General features: G+C 38.6%; 1 protein-coding gene across 1 annotated transcript; it reads right to left on the bottom strand.

The window, feature by feature from the left end:
• Positions 1–1,637: 1,637 nt before the first annotated feature.
• On the bottom strand, positions 1,638–17,115 carry rrp12 (ribosomal RNA processing 12 homolog). The gene is made up of 34 exons (XM_027142196.2): positions 16,885–17,115; positions 16,318–16,538; positions 16,127–16,210; positions 15,841–15,917; positions 15,303–15,408; positions 14,551–14,667; positions 13,232–13,370; positions 12,994–13,121; positions 12,794–12,892; positions 12,591–12,682; positions 12,402–12,513; positions 11,030–11,130; positions 10,776–10,890; positions 9,314–9,456; positions 8,712–8,833; positions 8,492–8,556; positions 8,201–8,363; positions 7,479–7,633; positions 7,291–7,358; positions 6,794–6,887; positions 6,552–6,710; positions 6,355–6,435; positions 6,157–6,262; positions 5,830–5,937; positions 5,578–5,735; positions 4,575–4,666; positions 4,308–4,466; positions 3,977–4,140; positions 3,745–3,852; positions 2,912–2,958; positions 2,744–2,819; positions 2,552–2,619; positions 2,144–2,226; positions 1,638–2,059 (listed from the first exon to the last, which is right to left on the bottom strand). Exons 1-34 carry the CDS (start codon positions 17,021–17,023, stop codon positions 1,957–1,959), a joined length of 3,852 nt encoding a protein of 1,283 aa, XP_026997997.1. The 5' UTR covers positions 17,024–17,115; the 3' UTR covers positions 1,638–1,956.
• Positions 17,116–17,490: the final 375 nt, after the last annotated feature.

Below are 17,490 nucleotides of genomic sequence, written 5' to 3'. Positions count from 1 at the left end.
TCAGTCTGCTGTGCTGTGTAGCCCTGCTGCCTCCCCTGAGATCCACTTCCTCTCATTCCACACGTGTTTTCTGCACAAGTGCCACTCTGAACTACATCTGACACTGCAGAGGCCTTAACACACTGCCAACACAAACAAAACTTTGTTTTTTTTTCCATCTCTTCTACTCACCTACTGAGGTAAAGCAATAGTTAGAAGCAAGTTCAAAGGGATGTTATGTGGAACAATGTGTATCTTGTATTTAAATAGTATTTTCTGTGTTTGGATTGGATCTACTCTGACTTTGTGGTACCAGCAAGACTATTCATTTTGGTTCATAACCTAAATACCTATTAGCATTATATGCAGTGATATTTTCCCCGTTTCATTTAATTGTTATGTCATACTTTTCAGTTTCAGTTTAAATACCATTAACAACCAAAGGTACATGTGGCAGTCACTTTGCTTGTAAATTATCACACTATCAGGGTATATCAGGGCATCATGGGGAAACATAAGTTAAATGCTGTGAAGGAACAGCTAAACAGTCATTTAACATGTTTTACAGCTCCATCAGCTTAGCAATGGCCTCATGGACACAAACATCTGTCTCCAGGGTAGGTAAATCTGTGAATAAATCTAATAAGGAACCAATAAGGATTTTTAATTATTTATGTGACAATATCAGAGCTCTTAATACTGACCTCACTGCTTCTACTAATTCTCCTATGTCCTAGACGTATAAACATGATGCACACGTGAATCTCCTTAAAATCTTGCTGATCCACCGAATGATTTTTACAATGATTTTGCAATAGTCTACAGATATAACGGACACACAATTATAATGATACAGTGTACGAGGATATTTTAGCTCAAAACACTGTCACCTATGTGACAAAGTTGATATCTTGCAATAGACAAGTCATTTAACCAGACAATATACAAAAATAAACATATAAACCAACAAAGCAATAATTCAATTCACTAAAACCTCTTAATCTCAATATTTCCACCTGCACTCTAACTGAAAACTGTGGCCCTTGTATACAAATACATGGTTCTGCATGGAGGAATGGTCCAAGAATTGTTTCCAATCTGATTAGACAGGAAGTTACAGGAAGTTAGGTTCTCCAAGGTAAGCTTCACCAAACATTCTAAACTGCAGATGTTTGTTTTGCAGGGAAAATTCTTTTAAATAATCTTTAGAGCTTTTTATTTTAATCTTTTAGTGTGTACAGTTAAAAACACTGTCGATCTGTACTGAGACAGAGATATGACTTGTATTTCTCGGTGAAGAGAAACACCGACCCCTGCTGGACAGTAAATAAAATGGCGCGCTAAAAATAAACAATCATAACTACAGTTTATACCCTTACTGTAAAACCGTTCAGTTATTTTTGTTAAATCAATCAAGTGTGTCAACGTGTTTCTCACTATGTAGGTTAAATAGAAGTTATAAATGTATATCATTTAAAAATATATATATATTACCTATTAACCACAATGTGGTGTTCAAAACATACCCAAAGCTTTTTTTTGTTTTTTTCTAAACATAAAAAATGTAGAACATACTTATTGTGTAAGTTTGTGTTTGTGTGTGGACTAAACATGTAACTTTTCCTTTGTTTCCTGAGCAATGACACACAAGCTACTTCTTTCCCAGTTTCAGCCATGTTTACTTTCCAACACATAAATACATTTCTCTCACAATAGCATCTTGTTATCCACCCTTCTCCACATTCAAAACAAACACTTTGTTGGAGAGGAGCACACACACTTATGAGAAGAGCATCATTGCTTCTTTAGTTGCACTAGTAGGACATCTGTGCAACTTTCCTCACATTTCTAAGCCACAAAGCATGATGCTGCATGATGAGGTGCATCCGATCCGAGCTAGAACATCTTTCAGGTAGAGTCCGTAAACAAAAATGTCCATTCAGATTTAAAAATATTGCATGTTTAGACATTTATGTCTCATGCTCTCCTCTTATTTTTCTGCATTCTCTTTCCAGACAGCGCTCCCTTCTTCGCTCCTCTGACCATCCCCTTAAACTGGCCTTGCAGTTTGGCCTTTTTCCTGTGAACACAAGATCTCTGGTTCAGACTGAGTGCATGACAAAATATTGGTAATACATGTTCAGAAACGTTACAGCTTTATTACCTGCGGTTGAGCTGGGCCTTCTTAAGAGGGATGTAGGCATATGGGTCATGTTTCCCCTTCTTTTTAATGTCACCTTTTCCTTTCTGCATTGACAACACGATTATTGTTGCTACACTGTGATTATGATAAAACTTTAAAAAAAAAAAACCCACTGGGTTGTGCTGCAAGAGGAAAATAATCAATGATGGGGTGATGTGATTTAGCCCAAGGTGAAACAGAGTGTAGATCATTCAAATTCTGATTTTACTGGTGAGATAGAAAGCAAAATGGTAAAATAAACTCTCTTACAGCTAAGACAACCTTTTGTGTTACCATGAAACCACAAAGCCCTGTACCTGAAGGGTTATCCATACTGTCTATATATCATGAGAATTGGTACAATTATTGGGCTATTAGATCCAACATTACCTTTGCTTTGTAATCAGCTCCTGACTCCTCTCTTCCTCCCAGAGGTCTGTGAATGCCACTGCCACCAGCTGAGTTCAAATAATAATAAAAAGAAAACTTTAATTTGAAACAATGCTGATGAAATGCAGAGAAATAAACTTCCTGCATGCACGTTTTGCTTCATGAATTTGCTCACAGATACCCGAGACATACCTTTGTATTTCATTTGTGGCTCAAACTCCATGTCGTCATCCAGATCATTCTCATTTTTCCTCTTCTGGCTCTTTTTCTGCTTATAAGAATCCAAAGAGTCCAAAATTGTCGAATGTTCGTTTGCTTGGACATATGCAACACTGAGTTAAAAGATCACTAACTACTCACCGTTTTCACTCCAGCTTCTTTCAGGATGTCGTCGATTTCCTTATTATCTGAAGACATTGAAGAGCACAGTTCAGTTCAGTGCATTAACAACAGACAGACATTAAATAGCTTTAGAGGAATCTAGATGTAAATCTAAAGCTCTAACAACCAGTACAGCAAGCTTAAGATATATTGAAAACTGTGCTATCAAAAATGCACATTTTGGTTACTTCCTGTGACGGCTGACCTATGATTTGGGACATTGTGTGCGCTGCCAGACCAAACTATCCTGACTAAACATGGATAAGAACTGTGTAGGAGTTTTCACAAGAAAGTTTTCACAATAAAACAATCACTCGATTAATCTTTAGGGAGACTTAAGTACTGCAAAGCAAAATTTAATTACCAAGGAAGTTATTACTATTCTTTGATGTGTCATAGATATCTCAAAGCTAAGCAGCCGGGTGTAATATCTCTATGAGGCCTCAACAACCTATATTACAGGATTGTGGTTTTTGCAGGTAAATAATGAAACCTGTAAGTAAGAGAGCATCCAACACTTTGGCTAAATTATAGTTGTTGCTAATCACAAAACCTTTACACTTTAAGCATATAACTTTTTTTTTTATATCGATCTACAGCACTAATGGAAAATATCAAGGATGTTGGGTATAAATATATTGTTAAGCCTTGAGATGAGCATAAGCCAGGTTTTAATCACAGCAGCAGCTGCTGCGAGGCTCATGGTTTTGAAGTTGTGCTCGTCCCCGAGACCATTTATGATTTTGCTCCATCCTAACTCACACAACATATTAAAGCCAAGTCTTAAAAACAGCTCAAACTGCATGTCTTACCTTTAGATCCATCATCTTCCTCGTCATCTTTAATGATCAATCTCCCGTCTGCTGTCACCTTGAAGCCGTGATCGACCTTAAGTGTCTTCTTCAAGTCAGGGTTGGTGGCTATGCAATGAAGAGAGTTAAAAGTTATACAACTACATGGTCAAAATCTAATCTACAAATCTGAGACATCTATTAAAATTGGTTTCTTCTTCTATTGAAATATATATATATATACACATCTTACAGAGAACTCTTTGTGCTGCTTTAGGATCAAGGAAGTTGAGTGGTTCATCAGACACTCCTTCTTTCAGCCAGGCCTGCGCTTTTTGTTTAACAGGCTTCTTCTGGCCTTTTTTAGGCTTCTCATCCTCTGAGTCGGAGTCTGTGTCTGCCAGGATGTCCTCAATACTGTGAGGACAGTGGAAAAGAATGTTAGTTTAACACTTTCCTCTCTCTTTAATCTAGCCCCTAAACTCTAAAACTGTGTTTGGTGTCAGAACTTTTACATTTTTATGACGTGAGCAGACCATCATTATGCATCTAAACAAGTGACGTGTAGTGAACAGTGTGAGCACCTGTCGGTTTTAGTTTTAGGATTGTTTTCCTCGCTGTCTGAACCATCTTCCTCAGTCTTGTCCAGCAGTTTGCGTCTCTTGTTTCGGGCCTCCACTTTCCGGATGTTTGCCAGCACTTTGTGAAACTCCACAGGCAGCATGCTCTTGACCAGCTCGAAGCTGAGCACAGAGAGGAAAGTGTGGACAGGACAGTTCTGTCGTGTTAGATACATATACAGCAGAAAATGATGTGTAAGAGTGCTGTGAACAGACTGTAGACAAACTTACCCAAACTTGCGGATTAGTTTAGTGAAAACGTTTTTCAGGTTTGTCCTGCAGTGTCTTCTCATATCGTCTTTCATACCGCTGATGCCCTCCATCTGAAAGGATCAAAGGTGGATGTATAAATGAGGTTACTTGACTCAGGTACATTAATCGCTTTTCACACTGCACTTATACCGGACATTGTCGTTCTAAATCCTGTGTTAAACCCGGGTTAAAGGAACGTTTCACTCTTGTAATTTAGAAGGTAGTTTAGCACATTTTTCATGGGGTTACGGAACTGTCCTCTGAACAGGGGCAGCAGTGTTCATATCACATCATAAAAACCCAGATGTAGCAACACTAACATCACGCGGCAGAACACCGAGCATCACAGAAGTGCTCACCTTAGAGAAGGGGAAGTATGTAACATTCAGAGCTCCTGATAAACCATGCCACAAACTTAAAAAGATTTCATGCTTTGAAAGATGACATCAGCTGCTCAGGCACAGAACAGTTGTCCTTTTTTAGCTCACTGAGAATGACAAGCTGTTATTTAAAGCAGTGGCATGCTGTACTGTATCATGTATATTTAACACCACAAATATGCAAATTGAGATGTGGTACACTAGTGTTAGGAGTTGGTTGTCAGTTTGAATCCCAGGTCCACCAAGTTTCCACTGCTGGGCCCCTGAGGAAATCCCTTAACCCTCAATTGTTTTATAAAATAAGAAAAATAGAAGTAATATAAGACAAGGGCATCTGCCGAATGTCAAATATTAACCCAGAAGATTAAGAGTACCTAGGATGTTTTTGTTAAATCCAGAACTGTTTAATCAGAGTGAAACATGTAATCAGTGTGAAACATGAAACAATATAATCCAGGATTCAGTTTACAATCACTCAGGGGTAACTATTTCAAGTGTGAAAAGCCCTTTGGAGTTAAACTAGTATTTGGACAGAAGAGAGTATAGACTGACTCCATACAGTAATAGACTGATTCCATACAGTGTTTGGCATTTATACTTACAATAACAGTCACATGACTGGCTAGAACTTTTACATCCAGGATGAAGAGGATGACTTTAATGAAGGCTAGAGAGGCCTTGACAATCTCCCTTGTCCTGCAGGTGAGCAGCAAGCAGACGTTGTGCAGGAGTTGTTCCAGTGGTGATACGTCTAGAGAGTCTAAAATAAAATTGTGGTTATAACCGACCCTCTACACACAGTCGTGTTAAATATATGCTCTACAGACATTATATTCAAATCACAATGATGTTACCTTTGTACTGAAATATAAGTCTGGTGAGGGCCAGTACAGTGCAGGTAATCATCGTGACTGATCCCGTGAGACCGATGTATACATGGCTCAAGTACTCATTTAATGCATCTGAAATATACAGGGTTTCAGTTTTTTAGAACAAACTAACCCAACAAGTATCCAGTAAGTTCATCACCAATTTTGGATGTACGACAAACAGATAGATGGATAGATGATCTATCACTGCTGATCAGACACTATTCAATGATGGATACTTATCTTTTAACGGTTCAAATTGCTCCTTTAAAAAAAAACTGTCCTGAAACCTTTCAGCTCAAGCAGCCTTACCTTTGGTATTTCCACAGAAGCGGATAAAGGCATTGCCTATCTCCACTAAGAGGGAGTAGGCATTTTTGCGTGCTCCGACAGAGACTTCCTTCGTGCAAATTATAACCTGATACAAGACATTAAATGGTATTGTGAGCATCCTGAAACAAACAGAACTAGACTAGATGAGAAAAAAAAACTGCAGTGTGTGTATGAAACCTCAGGGAGAAGTGCAGTGATAAAGTCTTTGTGTTCTTCATTCAGCTGCTTCACAATGTGCATGAGGCACTTCAGTCTGGGCTGTAGGTCAACACGCAAATAAAAAAAGGTCAGCGTAATATGTAATAAGTGTTTGTGTATGCTTCAGCACTGTCCGGCTAAACATTCAGGCAGTGATGTCTCTGCAGAGCTCTTACTCGTTTGGCAGGTGAAGATACACTCTTCAGACTGTCAAGAAGGACCAGCTTGAGCTGTTCCAGGTTGGCCAAGACGAAACGCTTGCATGGCTCTCTCTCCCCGCCACACATCTCCTCCAACACTCGGTATGCTTTCTTTTGAATACTAGAATCTTTACTCTAAGCAGCCACAGACGCAAGCGAAATCATTAGCGGCAGTGAAATTTACACATGGTTTGAAACCGAATGTCTGGGAGTCATACCTCCAAGTAGGGTCTGATTTGTTCATATGTATGCTTCATAGCCTCCTCATCCACGAAGGCAGACATTACCACCACTAGATCCATCACAGTAAGTCTGGGGATAAATGGATAGCAATCAGACACAACACTGAACGATGTTTAGATATAACAGCTGCTAACAGAAAGGTGGTTAATTACTAGATTTGATTCTCATTTCTAAAATATAAAATTTTCATTCAATTCCCATATGCTTTTCTACTGCCTCTTTTATACATTTCTTTTAGAACAAAGGCTTTGATGCAATGCCTTTAACAGAGTAAAAGATCTTTAAATGTCTCCTTTATTTTGAGTGGAAATGTGCAACATGTTCATGAGAATAAGATAAGATTACGATTTGGTCTTTCAGTCTGTAATTCTTTGAGGACACGACAAAATCCGGACTGGCACTAAAGCAGTGTTTGGATGGAGGATGTGTGACGCAGTGTGTGTGTGGAATGTAAAGTTTATGGATTATTTACCGTGTAAACTCTGAGCTGTCTGGGCTGCTGAGCCGCTCCAAGGCTTTTGGCAGAAATGAGCCTACCATCTAAAAAAAATAAATAGTAATAGACAGTTAAAAATAGTGTTTATTAAACCAGCTTGACAATTAGATTCCCCATCTTTCATTGAAGATCTGCTGTAAGTAATGGTTAGAAAAGTGAGCTACCTTGGGATCAGTGACTGTCAAGTAAGCTCTGATAGTGTCGAGCACAGCCAGCCTGGACGGGTCGCTTTCTCCCGGTGCTAGCGGCTGTGTGTGCACGTTGAACAGAATGGGCAAGAAGTTTTTAGCGAAGCGGCCTACTTCTGCCTTCTCCTCCTCTGCAGTAAAAAACAAAACAAAACTCATTATTACTCTGTAAAATGTAAAGGTATAAAGCAGTACACAAAGCACAATATTCAGCCATAGTAGTTAACTGGACATGTTCAAGCATGTTATTACCAGAGACAGTATGCAAGTGGTATAAACATTCCCTTAGGACGCCTGTTCCATCAGTATAATCACACAGTAATGTAATCTTTTTTCGATGCTGAACAGCAAGCCCACATTAGGGAATGCAGCTCGAGTGGCCAATCTGGATGTTACTTATGGACACCCAGAGTTTCAGGAACATCTCATTACTGATACAACATTAGCTGTTACATTAACAACAATGTTTCTCTCTTTCGCTATGTTGTATTAATATTGTATTAGACAGTTTCGTGTTTTTACTGTGTTCTAAAGACGTAATTGCTAGAAATGGCTCATCATAGAATAATAACATTAAAGGGAAATTAATCAAAGAACTTTATTAGGGAAACTCTCTATACAGATACACACACTTGCGCATGCACGAATGCACAAGCAGTGAATGCTGAATAGCCACACACGGCCAAATGGGTGCTAACCTGTATCGCAGCTCTTGTTGATGAGTGTGCGCAGGGCTTGGTAGATGCACATGCGGAGATCAGGGCGCTCAGTGATGGCCATACCAAGCGAGCGGGCAATGCCTTTAAACGAGTCGACCACATCAGTGGGCTTAGTGCAGAACCCAGGAAGCATAGTCCAGATCTGAGTTGGACAACAAACAATATAAACTTAAGATAAGTTGAGTAAAAAAATAATAATAAAAAAAAAAATCAAGTCACATCTTCAAAAGCATCTGTGATTCTTAACCAGGTGCATGGCCTGAATGTTACCTGCAGCTGTAATGTGTGATATACTTTTGCCACTAGCTTCTGTCCGGTTTTCTCCAATTCTTCGGCTGAAAACGAAAAAACATCAGAGCTGGAAAACATTCTACTTGAACTGATACACTTTACATGAGTTACAAATGACACATTTAAAAGTGCAACATAATGGAGCAGAGTTTTTTGTTTAAACAACAAGTACATACGCACTCTTAAGGGAAACACTAACCTCGATGTTTTAGTGTAGATGCCAGGGGAAGGAAGTAAGAAGAGAAATATGCCAACTGGGTGTTCTTTACATTGTCTCTGATGACTGGGATAAGCCAGCTGCGTGGGAACTCCAAGTCATCGCTGAGAGAAAAGTGAAATATAAACAACACTCAGACCAATCAGAACACCACACTTCCCTACTGCATATGTCCTTAAAGCAAGAAAGCAAGAAACTAGTATAAAAGACAATTTAAACAGATTAACTGGGTTTTGGGTATGTAATAATACAGTAAATATAGCAGTAACAAGTAAGTTAAAGCTTACAATACACACATCCAGCAGTAATTTGTTAATAATTCTAATTAATTTTTTTGCATTATGATGATTATTATTAATAATAATTATTGTTATTATTTATTAAATAATTCTTTTCTAACATCCAACAGGAATGAAGATTTCCCTTGTAAATTTTAAAAATGAATTTGTTGGAGTTTAATAAGCCTGATTTCTAGCAGCAATAATGATACAAACCTAGAGGATGTACTTTTCCCCTAACCACTCAGACATCTAAAGCTGAACTGTACACCATGAGCTGTATGACACTGATCTATAGTGACTCACTCGTTCCCAGTGATGAGGAGTGGGATAGCGTCGAGGACCACTTTTGGGCCCATGCTCTCCACCGCACCCCCTACAGCTAAATCCAACTCGCCACAGTACGGAAACTTTGGCGTGGCACGCAGGTCGCTCAAAGACTGCAGACTCTGCAAAGCAATACCACACAAATACAAACAAAATCAGTGCAAATCGCGTTGACATCATTATACCTTTATCAGGGAACCAGGCAAACAGATCCTATTAAAATCACTGATTAACTAGAGCGGGCATCACCAAATGGCGGACCGCGGTCCGGATCCGAACCAAGTGACGGGTCTGCTGGGACCCGTTAAAATTCTAATATCATATTAAGCATCTCCTTATTATAATCTAATATTATAAGATTATATAAGCTCTTTGATATTAATAAAAAGATAAATCTTTCGTTCATGCGCAGTTAATCTAGTTATTACAACAGGAGCGTCATCAAAAGCCAAGCCAAAAGCAGATTGTTTCTGTTCCATACTCCAGAGCAGAAGGTGGCAGTAATGCACCTAATTACGCTGGCAGGACAATTAAGATTCAAACTGCTGGCAGGACAGTTACACGCCCATTTCTCTCACTAGGAACGAGAGATGGAAAGTGAGAGTAAGGAGAGGTGGAAAGGAGAGAGGAAAAAGGGAGCTGCTCAAAGCTCTGCACTTTTCTTTTATTCAGTAAATTCTGCCCTGTTCTATTTTACCCGAAATGTTCTTTTTGCCTAAGGTTCCTGTGTTATTAATGTAGTTAATGTTTAAAAAAGGGGCAGCTTTTGTTTATTATTTTCTTAAAGATTAAAAGCACTTTTATTTTATTCAAATGATTCTGAATGTTTTACATTACTTGAAATATAGGCCCTAAGTTCAGGCTGCACAAAGCTGTGTTTGCACTTTTTATTTATTTTTATTCAGAAGAAATTCAGTGTCTGTTGTCTGTTCCTTGACATGTAGTAAAGACAACTACAGTATTGTTTTCCATTCAAGTGCCATACAAGTTCAGACTTTGAAAACACTTGAAATTTAACAATAAATTATATAGAAATGTATGTGCGTTATTGATTTTATTAACATGAGGGTACACTATTTTAAGTGACAATATAAGATCCGGACCTTTGCTGGGAGGAAATTTTAGTAACTGGACCTCTTTGAATTTTAATTGAATGCCCCTGAACTAGAGACTTGGCTCCACTCCACTGCAAACCATCAGTAAAACCAGACTTTCTTTGTCACGTAATAATGTATACGTGACAAAGAAAGCAGGGCCCTTAAGTCTCTCAGCTCCATGCTCAAGAGCCCAACAGCTGAAGCTTTGCAGTGATGGGGTCTGAACCCCTGACCAGCAACACAGAGCCTTCATCTCTGGGCCACCACTGCCCCCAATGAATTAATATCCAATGCCTAAAACATTCATATCCACACAGAACTGAAGACAAAGTCAGAGCTCTCACCTTCATCATAATAGGATGAGCTTGTTTCCCTGCAGCTCTGTAAAAGCAGCCAAGGATCTGCAGCACAAAAGGCCATGACGAATGGAAGCGATAGGACAAGCCTTCCTCCACAATACTGCAACACATTACAACACCAAAAAAGAGAGGGAATGTGAGGAAAACTTTTTTTTTTAGACAATCTGCACAGGATAGATGATCTTTAGGGAGAGTTTTGAGAAGAGATATAGAAATACATTTTGAACAACTCCACTCACCGGAACATTTTACAGATGTAAAGCCCATTACCAACAGAAACACTGGGCAGAACAGGCCCGATCTCTGCCATATGCTGTGCCAGACACTCATTAATCAGGGTCTAGGAAGAGAATCATCAGGTTAAACCTAGCAGCTGTACAAACGGCCAGTTCAGACAGTAGACAAGTCGATATTGTGCCTATAAATGTAAATTGTTTTATTTATTTATTTATTTTATTTAATTGGTAAATTGAGTTTGTCAAAATAAAAAAAAGTGTTAGTTTAAAGTAATTTTAGACTTATTGCTTTTCACAGTGGTGTGACATCACTGCACCATCCACTGGCCAAACAATCTGACTAGATTTTTTCTATCTGGATTATTTTTGTTTGCATGAATAAGACAGAGAATCTTTTTTCAGAATCTTTTACAGGCCTTTGCATGAGTGAAAAGGCCAGTGCAAAGCAAACACAAAAATATGTTAACATTTTATGTGTATTTCAAAAACACTAGTGAAAGATTGGCAATGAATATAACTAAGAAAATGAAATAATTTCATAATTCTTCATAACCAAATTAACAATGTGCCCCTGTCCTCACTGAGAAATCAACGCAGACAATTTATTACTTCTGTAACTTTAAGAAATTCACATGACTACTTTTTTCGGATGTATGACGGGTGGTTCCCAGTTTCAAGCTTAATAACAAGACCATTGATACAATCGGCAAAAGGAAAAAAATATTTTCTATTTTTAAAAAAACAAAAAACAACAACAACAAAAAAAAAACATACGTGGTACATTTAACCGCTAAGTCACATTACCACATAACAACTAAGGCAGAATGCAACCTTAGTGATCGCCAATAAATAAAACTACAGCACCATACAACAGGGGTTCCCAAACTTTTGGTTACAGTCTGACAGAGCTAAAACAAAAAGGAACACAATCTCTAAGCCAGGCTATTTTATTAACAAATTATGGACAAAAACAAAGACATCCCATAACTGTGAAATGCTTACAGACAGAATACAAACAAGCTGCCTGTAACATGCGTACAGCGTTGGCAGATGCCTTGACACAATTATAACTTCATAACCACCGTTTCATTTTTGATTAAGTTTAGATCTCAAAATAGACCGATCGCTGTTTAGCAAAACGCCAAATGTGCATCTAGCTAGCGCATGTCGGAGCAAACGAAGATTTATTTCCAGTTTATTTTAATTATCCTAAATTTATACTCTCATCATTACAACCTTTTTTAACATAAAATTTTTTTTTTTTTTTTTTAAATAAAATAAATAAATAAAGTTTCTGGAAATCATCTCGCGACCCCCACTTTGGGAACTGCTGCCATACAACACATAGAACCACCCTAAACCATTTCTAACTTACCTTTAGCATCTGTGTAGCAGCAGAGACAACCTGTGTGTGTGGGGACAGAAGACAGGACATGGAAGCAGAAAAGAGACGAGGAAGGTGCCCCAGACTCAAAGAGCTCTGTAAGCTGAAACACAACAGATTTTAGCATTTTAAGATTTATTCTCTCACAAATCCACAGTCCTAATGCTTAATAAACCCTACCTGGATAAATGGACATGAGCTCTCTCCATGACAGCAAGCCAGGCAAGCAATGGCTGCAAGTCGTTTTCACTAGGGATGTAGTCATACAAAGCCTAGCAGAAAAAAGAATCAAGTTCAAAGAGTAAGTTGTTTAAAAAAAGGAAAATAAATAAAAATCTGGATGAATATGAATGTGTACGATGCTGCACTTATGTTGTATTTACCGTGATGATCTGGGCATTGAGCTCTGCTGACATGGAAGAGGAGCTTGTTCTTCCACTGAAGAGTTTGTGGAAAGCCTGCATCGCACCAGCCGTTACCAGCTTAAAACACGAGTTAAAAAGAAAAAAATAAACCTCAACAATTCAGTACAACAATGTCACTGTGTATATGAAAACTACAGAAAATAGTGATGTTTTCTCACCACATGACTAATCGTCATCACACGAAGAAGAGTCTCACAGCAAGACTTCACTGAGCTTAGAGGAAACGTAGTTATGAGCTCCTTTATAAGCCCCAGCACATGCAGCGTGGTCGTATCTTCCTTGTTACCTGGGTGAATTCGAATAACACAGACAGTTTAATGTCTGACGGTATGCCAAACCAGATCGAAACACTGCAAGGGACATCATCTCAAAGTGAATGTACAGAAAGCAGCCTACCTCCTGCCTGCTCCATCTCTTTAATGCAGTACTTGGCGGTAGTAACAGCAGCAGGATGGTGGCTGGGCGCATTATCTCCAAACATGCAGTCACTGCCACGCAAGATGGCGCATACGCCCTGCTGAGCTGCTTTACGCACCTGTAGCAACAGCAAATCAGAAATGTTCATTTGTGATAGATAGGGTGCAAAACATCAGAATGTTTGTAACCAGTGATATGATACTACTTGGACTTTTGGAGAACATGTGCACATGTATACAACCCGTTCATGCAATTATCTAATCGAGAAAGTGAAACATCAGTGATTTTTGATCATATGGTGATTGTTGGTGCCAGACAATTTCTAATTCCTGACCACCTGGGACTTTAACACACAGTATTGTGTAAAGTTTTCTCAGAATGGACAATTGAAGAACATCCATGCTGGTTCAAGCTGACAGCAGGGCTACAGTAATAGTACAGTAAAATAAAGCACTCTGTCTGTACAACTGCAATGAGGAGAAAAGCATCTCAGATACCCCTTTTCCACCGGAAAGAACCGGGTGCTGGTTCAGAGCTAGTGCTGGTTCAAAGTTGGTTCCACTGGTGAACCTTCTAAGAACTGGTTTGCCTTTCCATCGGCTAGAGAGCCATCACAGAGCCGAGTCTGACTTCACTGTATACGTGTCACAGTTCCCAGCAACGTTAGTGCAGCAGCGGCAAACACAAACTCATCGACAATGGTGGATGTTACTTTACTGTTAATGCTCATGGCTTTGTGAACCTACATTAGAATCCAACGTGTACGTGCAGCTCCATGTAATTTATATAAACGGAAGTTGTAATCGAGAAAGTACATAACTTTATTTTATCATTAACACAGAAAAACATTAGCCTTAGCATGTAGCTACCTACTGTCATGTGTGCTGATAATGTATCATATTGCGGTAAAGTAAAAGTGTAATAAACATCAGTATACTTAAGGAACATTATCAAATAAATGCGCCAACAGTAGCCCCGCCCACAGCCCCTAACGCAAGCGGTTCTTAACGTTTTGGTGCTACTTAAGAACCACTTTTCCTGGTTCGGAGCCGGTGCCTTGGCTGTTGAAAAACAAAGAACTGGTTCTAAATTAGACTCTGGCTCCGAACCAGCACTCAAACTGCCTCGGTGGAAAAGGGGCAAAAAAGTACTTCAGATGAGATGAAGCACATCCCCAATTCTGTACCTAGCCATTTATTTATTTGTTTATACATGTTTGTTTTTGGGGGAGGCAAGCATTACTGTAACATCATCACTTACAAATACCGTGGAAATGTTTGAGGCTCTGAAATACCGACCTTTGGTTTGGAGTGCACAGTGAAGCTGAGTAAGCCATGATACACCTGCAGAGTGGAGGGATAAGTCCACACTGAGAGATCCTGCTTCCTCAGCAAAGTGGACAGGCATGACAAGATCTTCAAGGAGTCATAATGATGTCATCAATATGATTAGAAAGAAAAAAAAAACAAATGCAAGATAAAATGAAAACATTTTCAATGTGTGTGTGAGTAACCAGGGAAATACACACAATTTCTTTTCCTTGATTTAGTTTGAAGCTTTGTGATGACAGTAAGCTAACAGTCATTTGGAAACGTTGCGGCAGAACCCATTACTCCTACTAGCAAGCTAAATACTAATCAAAAGACATCATAATGTTATTCAAAGCCAGTTGGCTGCTTTTTTGTATTTGCATACTTACAAAAGTCCTTTTGCATTTATTTTTGTTTCCATCGAAATCAATAAGAGAAAGTGAACCTGAAGCCGCTGGTCATACATCACGCATATAGATTACAATTTTCAGTTTAGTAAGATGCGTCAGTCACCTTTTAATGTTACTTAAATTTCAAATCAATCTTTAAACCTTTTCCATACTTATCAATGACAGATATCCTTCATTACTTTTTCTTATATGGTTCATATTCATACAATATTTTGTGTGCATGGTTGTACTTTAATATACAAATACTGTATCTTGTGTTTTGGGGGGGGAAAACTAATTCAAACAAAGGAGAATGCTGGGAAAAGCAAAATAACATAATATTGAACATACCCATCGAACACAGGACACACAGTCAGCAGTGGCTTGTTTTGACATGACATCCATGAAGGCTTTTGCTGTGTCTGAGAATTTCTTTATCAACACCGGTGTAGGCACCCTGCAGAGTCAAGGGTCGTGTTAAATGTTTTCACAGTAAAGTCTCTCTGATAAATAAAAAAATTAGTATATGTATAGACTAGGCACAGTAATAAATTATGAAGATGGCCATTCTTCGAGATTGTGATCTTTACACATTGTTCAATTAATTGTTCAGAATTCATAAAACCTCAGACTTCAGATTCAGGAAGGTATGTACAGCACTGTTCTGGACTGTTCTTATCCTACTCCCAATAAAGATACAGGAATTCTGACCAACTGCACCTGAGATTATTGCTTGGTAGTATTTCAAAAACATACAAGCAAATGATACCTCAAGAAAAGAGCGGTCCCTCTATGCACACCTCTACTCTGTTATGCTGTAATTCGAACTAAAGGTTAAATGTTCCATTACGCAGTTTACATGGTGGATTTGAATGCGAGAATGACGCACCTTTTCATAACCAGGTTGAGAAGGTAAGCAACAGCAGCCAGCGATTCGCTGCTCTCAACTGCCTCAAGGGTCGTCATCTGATACAAGAAGATTTCGAAGGCCAGTTTACAAACTTAACAGCATCAAGAACTATTTGCAAAATCAATTTACTAAATCTTATGTTCAACATGCGCATATAAATCAAAGAAATGTGTTAGTGGAGCTGTTATAGCACTTTATTGCAAACATCATCTGTTTTATAAACTGTTTGAATATGATGCGTGTCTGTGTGTATGTTTGAACCCACTAAAGCAGCAAAGTATTCTGTCTCTGTCTCCTTTCCTCCTTGAGAGCGAATCACTTCTGTAACAGCTGCCAGTACAGCACAGATCTGTAAAACAACAGCATGTATTTTAACATAATGTGCAAGCTGATGCATTAAACTGACAATTACTACAAACAGATGAAACTCTGAATAAAACAATTGTTATTTCTAACCTCTTTGTGTGCAGCAGAGTTGGACTCCCAGTATCGCTGAACTTTTCTAAAGGTCAGATTAGAGCAATCTGAAAGTCCACTCAGAAACGTCCCTGATGTTCTCTCTGTAAGGGCTTCGGTCTCGTCCATGACATCCTCCAAGCCATCTTTCTTTCTTTCCAGAGAACCCGCCTGTAGTTCATTATGCAGTTTCAAAGCATCAACCGTGAGATCACTTTTTTCTGTGAGGTAAATAAATAAACACAACAGTAAGAAATGAATGTTTATATACACATGTTCTTAGTCCAATGATTACCTGTAAGTTTATACATACAGAAGTAAAAAAAATAGTGTTTATAACACATTCACTAAAACAATGCTTTGCATATTTGAGATCAAATATTAGAAATGGATCTTTTACATCTAGTACAGACTTTACATCTAATTATTTCTTAGCTGTCAGATGATGCACTCAGTTAAGTGTTTAGACGTGAACATGAAGCAGACTGTTTGCTGTGATCTAACATCACCCACGTGTACACGAGGCTGGACATTTAATTGCGTAAACACGTCTTTGCTAACTTTTACCTGACGGCCGACTGAAAAATCGGCTTCTGGCAGCTTGTCGATATCGACTCGTCTGTGGGTTTGAATCGCTGCTGTGTCCTTTCTTCCATCGCTTTAATTTCTGGGACGTTCCGGACCGAAGTTTACCGGATTTCACCATTTTGGAGAGAGAAACGTTCCTTGAAGTGCTCAGCCACGCTTTCTCCCCGGCCTGCACGTCGCACTTCAGATGTCGTCATCACAAAGCGCCACTCTAGCGCTACATGCGGAGGTTTACAGTATAAACAATATGTATCCTGTTTGCTTGCAAATACAGACCGATTAAAATCACTGTATGAGATGCAGGAATATAGAAATATATAAACTAAAATGACAGATTAAAAAAATTGAATATGTTTAAATGTGACAAAATAATAGAAGTTTTTTTAGTCCAGAAAGGTTTTTCTTAAGCGAAATATATATAGGTTTACTGTGTATTATGGTTCAGAGAAAAGAGAAAATTTGCTTTCCTAGATATTTGGTTTGGCATGTTTTTTGTTTAAATGAATAATTCATTAACTATCGGTTTATTAATATCGTAAATGAAATGCTTTTTCTTACACACATCCATCCATCCAACATTGTTAT

This window comes from Tachysurus fulvidraco, chromosome 4, assembly GCF_022655615.1.
Source record: "Tachysurus fulvidraco isolate hzauxx_2018 chromosome 4, HZAU_PFXX_2.0, whole genome shotgun sequence".
Lineage (NCBI taxonomy): Eukaryota > Metazoa > Chordata > Actinopteri > Siluriformes > Bagridae > Tachysurus > Tachysurus fulvidraco.
The sequence above is the reverse complement of the archived record's forward strand: the minus strand, read 5'-3'. Positions and strand labels throughout refer to the sequence as shown.